Consider the following 7,813-nt stretch of genomic DNA (forward strand, 5'->3'; position numbering starts at 1 on the left):
GGTTGGGGGCGCGTACAGCCTGCCACCCGGCTGCCACCACACTGTGGCACACTGAGAGTAAAACCCTGTTCTGTTCTCGACAGGCGTGCGAACGTTAGGGGCGGGCGGGGGAGGGTCTGCTTGGTGGGGTGCCTCTGCTGGGGAAGGGGAGGGGAAGGGATGCACCCACGACACTCTGCTGCCGCATTCCTTGCTGTAGAGCCTCCCCCTCCCCTCGGCGCCTGCAGCAGTGTCGCTGCGCCGGCCAAACGCCATTCGCGACAAGGAGAGGCTCGGCCCGGCCGTTGGCGCCGCGTGAGGCGGCCGCGCGCGTGCTGGCAATCGCGGGCCTCGCCTCGGGGAGAAAGGCGGTCCGCGGCTCAGCCACCTGCCCGCCCCCACCCCCGCGCAAGACAAGGCCAACGTACTTCTGCGAAGCCAAAGCCAAAAAGTGGGGACGACAGGGATCGTCAAGCCGCGTCGTCAAGGCGCGAGCCTCGCTGCCCCCGACTCAGCCCGGCCGAGGTCGTAGGTCACCTATTTGCGGACGGCCCACCGGCCGGTCTCAGTGCTCGGTGCTTTCTCTGCTTGTCGTCCTGGCCGGCGCGGCCGTTGTCCAAGGCCAGTGCTGTGTGGCCATAGGCGAGGCCAGCACTTGTTGGGTGCGTCCCGGCGGCCTGCACTGCTACAGCGTCACAGCAGGCAAACTCCGGTGCAAGGCCGCACATTGGCGGACCGGCCCGTCGTGTTCGCCCTCGCCCTGTCATTCACCCACCTCACCTTCATTATGGTGACCCCTATCCCCCACCCCTTTCTACATACACCGGCGGGTTATTTCTGCTCTTCCCCGAGGATCACCCTTCCATACCAGAAATCTGTTTCGAAACAAAGTTAATGACTGAGCAGAAAACGGTTAGAATCTCCAACCTCTCCCCTTTCTCTCAGTCTTTCTCTCTCGCTCAAGCGGGCGGGCCGGGCACACACAGTGCAAGTCCTGAGCCCTGCGGGTAAAGGACCCCATTGCACCCGGCGAGGCGGCGGCAGCAGCGCCAGAGAAACACACAACGGGCCCGACTGTAACTCACGAAACACGGCGCAAATCATGACAGGGGGGAGGGGCCGGCGTCGAGGACAAAACATGAGAGATACGCGTGTACGTCACGCCAGCGCGACCGTGCGCCAGACCGAGATATAAGTGCACTTTACTGCATGCGGTTAGCGGAGGGTAAAGCCTCCCAACCCTTGTTACAGTGTGGGTTCGCCAGATTACAGGCGTATCCATTGCGCACTAGGTTTCTTCGACAGCTGCTTCGACTGGTGCCCAGACGATCTAGCAAAACTGATTTTCCCCCAGCAGTCTGCTTCGGGGCCTTCAGTAGTTTTCCATCTGGAAATAGAAGCGAAAATGTTCTTCCGCGCTGAAAGGGAGGACGGAAGTGATGCTTGCAGACGGGCGGGGTTTACGCGAACCACGACCTAAACACGCGCGGGCTGGCGTGGCCGGGACGGGCGCAGCGCGGCGCAGCCGCAGTACACGGAACTCGGGCTCGGGGAAATAATTCCGACTACTATTAGTCAAGGCGGACTGCGCACCCAGAGCACCACACCGACATCAAAGGCGAGCTCTGAAGCGCGAGCACCATACCACGCCCCAAGTCCACGACCGCTACCGACACATCACCAGTGCGGTCCATCCTCGTCGCCACGCGCCGGCGCTACCCCGCGCGCTGCCCGGCGGGGGCCGCGGGACGGCGCTACCCCGTGTCGGATGGGCGGCCTACCTCCGCGGCTGACGGCGGCACGGCACTCACCTTGGCTCCGCTCAGCCGCTGGCGCTCCACCTGGCTGACGAGCGCCGCCGACGTGGTGCTGGCGGGCGCGCCGCCCGACACGATGGTCTGCCTCGCGCTGGCCGAGCTGGTGCTGCTGGAGGTGTGCCTGTCGGACACGAGCGGCTCCATGCCTTGCAGGATCACGGACGCGCCCAGGAACTTGTTGAGCAGGGATCTCGCGGCCTGGTCCTCCGCGCTGTCGCCGCTCTCCACCACTGCAGGAAGACAGCATTGAAACCACAGACCCAACAAGAGATTTTCGCGATAACTCCGAGGGGGTAACAACTCGCGTAAAAATAGTGTGTACACCTGATCCAAGTATTACGCACAATAACGCGTAATGAGTGACCGAAAAGAGCAAAATACGCTCAAAAACGGCAGCATTTTGCGGGTAATATCCGGCGTAATATGGAGTAGTCTGTACACCAAAATCTGGAGTTGTTACACCCTCGGATGTAAAGAATGCTGACCAATGTCCGCGTTGCGCATGCGCGTGAGGACGTCGTGCACGTCAGTCACGGCCGTGCGGTCGTTGAGGAAGGACCTCGTCTCCGAGGAGGAAGGCGTAGAGGGGAGAGGGGACGCCACTGGGGAGCCCACCCTCACCTCCATCGAGGCCGACTGCTTCAGGGTGGGGTTCGTGCCTGGACAGAGAGTCAGGATCATTGCAAGATGGAGTCGCGAGTAAACAAAACGGGTCATCATCCTCGGTGTGCTAGGTAATTATAGCATGAACTGAACAAACCACACCATTACAACAACAAACAAAAAAGTAGCAAAAATTACATCATGCACTTGAGAGATGATCAATACGGATGGATGAGCATACATACCCAGTTCAGACAACGGAGTAGAGGGAGGGTTTGGTGAACTTGGTGTGACTGGCGCAGTACCATCTCCACTACTAGAGCGGAAGCTGGCAGAGCGGAAGATTAATCCCGCCTTGGGGTAAGAGCGATTTGATCGGGCGGTGTCAGCACTGTTTGCGTCAGCTACCGGGTTAAAATGTTAACATTCCAAAGTTAATTAGTTATCTCAAATCTCAAAATCTTATTGTTAGGCAGAGGTCAAGCAATGAAGTTGAAGAACCCTCGGAAAGGTCGCGATCATTCTATACCCTACAAATGCTTTAAATGATTCAAAAATAATTAATGGTAATGCTGTAAAAGGATATTGTAGTAATGCTTTAGTTTCTACACCCTGAGCACAAGTCAAAAGCTAATGTATGGATGAATGAAAGAGGATGATTTCAATTCTGTTAAATGTTAAGTCAAAATTGTAAGTGGAAATAACCAACTTTCAATAATAAAAATTAAATGAGATCAGCTAAGCTGCTCAAAGGTCAGCAAGCAATTTGAGTTGAATAAATTTTGACTGCAAACGAATTCTATAAATAGAGCGAAAGAGCATTAAAAGTTAGCTTGCTGTATTAGAAAAGAATAGGTATGCCTAGTTCAAAGGGTCCAAGAAAGAACCTGAAAATAAAAGGTTCAAGAAATAGGAAAAATGAGTCTCATAATTATTTCCACTGCTATGCAAAATAGTTTTTGGATAACTCTACTCCACAGGGCACAGATGAAAAGTTTCAAAACAAGAAGGAATCACAAAAACACCGAAAGAACACCACCCTACTCATAGTTACTGAAGGACAAGACTAACCTGCAGCTTTTTGGAATTTTTCTTGCAATGCCCGAACCGAGCCTCTTTGAGAGGTTCTTAACAAGCTGCTGGTAACTGTTGAGGAACCCTCCTCGGATGCATCATCAGCGGTTGCTGATGACCTTCGTCTTTCGATACTCGAAGAACTACTATTTCGAGACGTCGAAGTGCGTGATGAACTTGTGAAACGGCTTGTACTTTTTGATTCAGAACTGCTACCTGTAGAGCTCTTGTCATTTGTTTGCTTTTTGCTGCTTACTTCTCTGGTTGGCGACTTTCGTGAAGGAGATGAACTTTTAGTAGTAGTTACGCTCCTGTGCAAGAAGGAATTCGTGTTTAACATTTTCATTCATACATCGAAAATTTAGGGTACACGACACAGCTTGGAAGGAACTTACTTGGATGAAACGCTTGTTGATTCCGATGTCACTCCGCCGGATGCCCGCCGCTCTTTAGAGGTGGTAGTAGTTGTGTGGGTTGTAGCATTGCCGTCAGTCTTTTTGGTTGATACGGTATTGGACCATTTGTTGGGGTTGTCTCTTGTAACTTTACTTGAGTATGAACGGCTTCCACGGTCGTCCACTTCGTCTCCATTTTGAGATGCCAATGTTGAATGTGCTCTAGTTAGAGATAGATATTTTGTTAATGATTCGGAAAGACAAAAATTGAAATTACCACGGAGCAGTTGACAGGACTCTCGCTTACTTTTCTGTTTGAATAAAGTCATCTTGGGCTGATGATCTTCTGAAAGAACTACTAAATTTGGTATCCTCTTCAAAGTTTCGAGATGACCTGTGGACATTGAAAGAGAAACCGACAAATAAGATAACACGATATCACTTCACCAACAGCACATTGAGTTACTGGTTGCTGGCGAGCTTGCGCAGGTTTTCAACAAAAGTTGATGAAGTAGGAGGATGTTTCATCACCTTTTGGAACTTTGAGCTGACTCGATGAGCACGCGGTCAGGCGAAGGCGAGCTCTTCCTGCTGCCGGACCTGCGGACCTCCTCGTCCTCGCTGTCCAGCTGGGTGATGGACAGCGCCGAGGGCTCGGGGGTCTCGTAGGCGAAGTGCTCGCGCGACACGTTGGTGACCGGCTCCTGCCCGGGCTTGGACACCGTCTCTCCTGCAAAACAAAGTCACAGTCAGTGTGGAGAAGGTCGGAGCGGTGAGTGTGGGCGGAGGTAATATCGGAGGAGGGGGCTCGGGTGGCTTTCCGCCCCAACCTGGCGTCCTGATGACACCGCACAACAGCAGGGAGGCGCCGCAGAACACGACGGCGGAGAGGCAGGTCCACGTGAAGCAGACGAGCAGCCAGAGCACGGCGCACAGAGACCACACGGGCAGCGCGCCCCGGGGGCGGCCGGCGCGGCCGACGCGGCGACCCGCCGAGCACAGCGCCATCACGGCGAGGAGCTCGTCCAGGATCCCCGGCAGGTCATCGCTACTCTACTTCCGCGTTCCCTTATTGTTAAGTCTCCCGGCGTTGGCGGCGGCCGCATCCCGCGGCGGTTCTGCTGCGGCGCGCAGAGCCCCGGGGAGCGGCGCCGAGGGCGAGGACGAGATGGACACACGCACTGCGGGGAAGGGCGCGGCGCGGGCGCGGCTCGGGGCGGACCAGCCGGGATCGGGCGGACAAAACTAAACTAAAATGAGGCGGTGGAAGGGTGCCAGGCGGGGCAATGCCGCGCCGTCTGCGAGTGCAAGTGGCCGTTTACTCGGCTGCTAAACGCGGAGCGGGCGAGCGGCACGGGGGGAGAGGCCGGCGGGGTGCTTCGCCTGCTCCCCGCAAGAGCGCACGAGCGGCTCGGCCGGCTTGGCTCGCTTTATGAGCGACAATATATGAGGTCCGCCCTGCTCCGCCACGCCCCGCCACGCCGTGAGGCACCACGCCCACTATCGCCGGCCGGCGCTTTGTTTCCCTTTCACTTTCGCGGGCGGCCCGGGCACAGCCTGGTCACTGTCCGTCTGCAGCCGCTCTTCGCCCTTCCCTTTTCGGTGCCCGGCGACTCCCAGTCTTCCCGTCGAAAGCCACTCAGCCGGCAGCCGCGGGATAAGCAAGCCCTGCTGATCCACTCCGCGCCTCTCAATGCGCACTCTAACTTTAGCGCTGTAATGTCACAAGGCGTTCGTTCTATTTCGGCGACCACGGCACCGAGAGAAGAAAACCACGCAGGGACCCCGCCGGCCCGGGCCCCGGACGTGTTGAGCGGCGCACAGTCCTGCTGGGGTGGGCCTTCCCTGCCTGCCGCAGCAGGGGCTGCCTGTACTCACCACGGATGACGTCCCTGGTGAGCGACACGGTGCCGTCAGGGCCAACGACCTGGCGCTGGCTCACCACGGTGGAGCGCGAGAAGGAGGAGGTGGAGGTGGTCACGCCCTCGTCGCGGGGCTTCTTGAGGATACCGCGCCGGGAGGAGTCCAGGAGCGAGTCACCTGCAGGGGAAGACCAACGGGTAAGAGGGGGCGGCAGGAGAGCGCGGGCTGCAGGCGGCAGGGGCGGGCAACTACAGACCACTACTGGAAATGAGCTCATGCTTCCCGATGAGGGATTTCAGGCCGGAGGACGGCGGCGGCGGCGACGACGACGACGATCTGGAGTCGTCTGAAAGTTTCTTCCTGGAAACCTCCAACGACTCTTCGTCAACGCGGCTGCCACCGCTTTTTTCAGACTTTTCAAACGAGAACTTTGGGGAGGCGCCAGCGTTGCAGGGGGACAACTGAATCGAGGTCGTGGACCTGAAGGACTCGGCCCTCTCCAGGACGGGGGTCTCGTCGTCCTGCACGAAGCTATCGCGGAGCTTGGCGCGCGGCCGCTGCGTCAGCTGCTGCGCCGGCGGCGTGGCCGAGCTCTCACCTGGGGGCGTAACGTTAGTCACGTTAGCGGAGAAGCGTTACAGGCCGATGTGAGCGTATTAATGGTCCGGGGACGGAGGAGCGCAATAAAGTAAGAAATGCCTCGTGCGGCCCACAAAAGTACCGCCCATAACTCAACTACTCATTACTCAGTACGACAAATCCACCCCCCGTCGCTTCTCTGCGTGACACCATGCCAAACAAACGAGCGTTTCTTATGTTTTAATGCGCGTAAAGTTTCAGTGCGGGGATTAGGGCATGATTAGGGCATTAGGAGTTAGGTGGCGGGGCGGAGGGGTGGGGGAGAACGGTTCTTACGGGCGTGCTGCTCGTGGCGCTGCACCAGGTCCCGCAGGGGCGGTGAGCCGGGGCCGCTGGCTCCGTTCTGCTCGCTCGCGGTCGCGCTGCTGTTGGTGCTGCTGATCTTGAGCGCCCGCAGGCCGCCGAACAGCGGCAGGCCCGACGAGTCGGTGATGTCCGCCGCCCTGGGCCGCGAGGAGCTGGTGTTCGCCGTCGACGACGACGACGACGTGTAGGTGGATGTGGAGGTCGATGTCTGCTTCGTCGTCGTCCCACTGGCGGGCTCCGGCTCTGTTAGCGGGGGGAGGGGGAGAAGCAGCAAGTTACAAGTGAGAAAACCAAGTGCGAATGAGCGAGGAGAAGCGAGAGGCTAAGACCAACAACACATGATCATGTTGGTTTACGTACCCAGAGTGCGGTTCGTGTTGGTGCGACGCAGCGCCTTGAGCCCGAACAAGGGGCGCCCCCGGTCGTCGGTGGGACCCACGCCGTAGCTCGACGTGATGGAGTCGGTGGGGCAGGCCTCCCTCGCCGCCTCGCGACCCGCCAGCCTCCCTGCAGGACAAAGAAACACATCGAGGCGGTCAGCGCGTGTCGGTCAGCTGTGCGGCTGCAGTGTGCGGCTGCAGTGAGCGGCCAGCGGCGGCCGAGCGCCGGCGGGGTATGCAACCCAACGGCCGCGGGCGCGCTGCAGGCGCTGCAGGCCGACCCTGCGCGCGCCAGGGGACCCGCGCCGTGCACCCACGTCAACCACAAGAAGAGGCTAACGGAGCTCGAACGAGTAGTGTGAGAGATCCATGATGGGGCATGCCGCTACCATTGCCCCCCCCCCCCCCCCCGAGAGAGACGCGGAGGGGCCTACGGGACGCCACCGCAGCCACCGATAGGTATTCTGCGAGTCGTGAATCATCACGTCAAAAGCGACACGATAAACAACACGCCGGCCGTGCATATGAGAACGCTCGGCCCGGGCCCGGGCCCGGCTCGGCTCGCTCTTGCCGCACCGGCCGGCGGTTTGACCCGAGCCGCCGGGCCGCGCCACAACTCGGCACTTTGGTTCCATACTTTCCCAGACAGGTTACTTTTTTGCCGCGCGTTTCCGTGCGAACAGTCCCACGGCTCGACTCCATACCGGTCCGGTCGGAGAGGAGGGGGGCGGGGGCGGCGTCTGACACGGAGCGGGGC

General features: G+C 58.6%; 1 protein-coding gene across 1 annotated transcript in view; it reads right to left on the reverse strand.

Moving 5' to 3' along the window:
- The window catches only part of LOC113209240 (serine-rich adhesin for platelets), a gene marked incomplete in the record, with an annotated part of 73,459 nt that overhangs the window by 27,486 nt on the left and 38,160 nt on the right, over positions 1–7,813 (reverse strand). The window contains 11 exon segments of the mRNA XM_052266582.1: positions 1,791–2,026; positions 2,282–2,455; positions 2,645–2,803; positions 3,471–3,784; positions 3,869–4,090; positions 4,176–4,262; positions 4,400–4,598; positions 5,747–5,908; positions 5,988–6,329; positions 6,647–6,919; positions 7,037–7,183. Of these exon segments, the coding sequence (XP_052122542.1) occupies positions 1,791–2,026; positions 2,282–2,455; positions 2,645–2,803; positions 3,471–3,784; positions 3,869–4,090; positions 4,176–4,262; positions 4,400–4,598; positions 5,747–5,908; positions 5,988–6,329; positions 6,647–6,919; positions 7,037–7,183 (2,315 nt within the window).

Source organism: Frankliniella occidentalis, unplaced genomic scaffold, assembly GCF_000697945.3.
Source record: "Frankliniella occidentalis isolate FOCC.00 unplaced genomic scaffold, Focc_3.1 Scaffold40, whole genome shotgun sequence".
In the NCBI taxonomy this organism is placed as follows: Eukaryota; Metazoa; Arthropoda; class Insecta; order Thysanoptera; family Thripidae; genus Frankliniella; species Frankliniella occidentalis.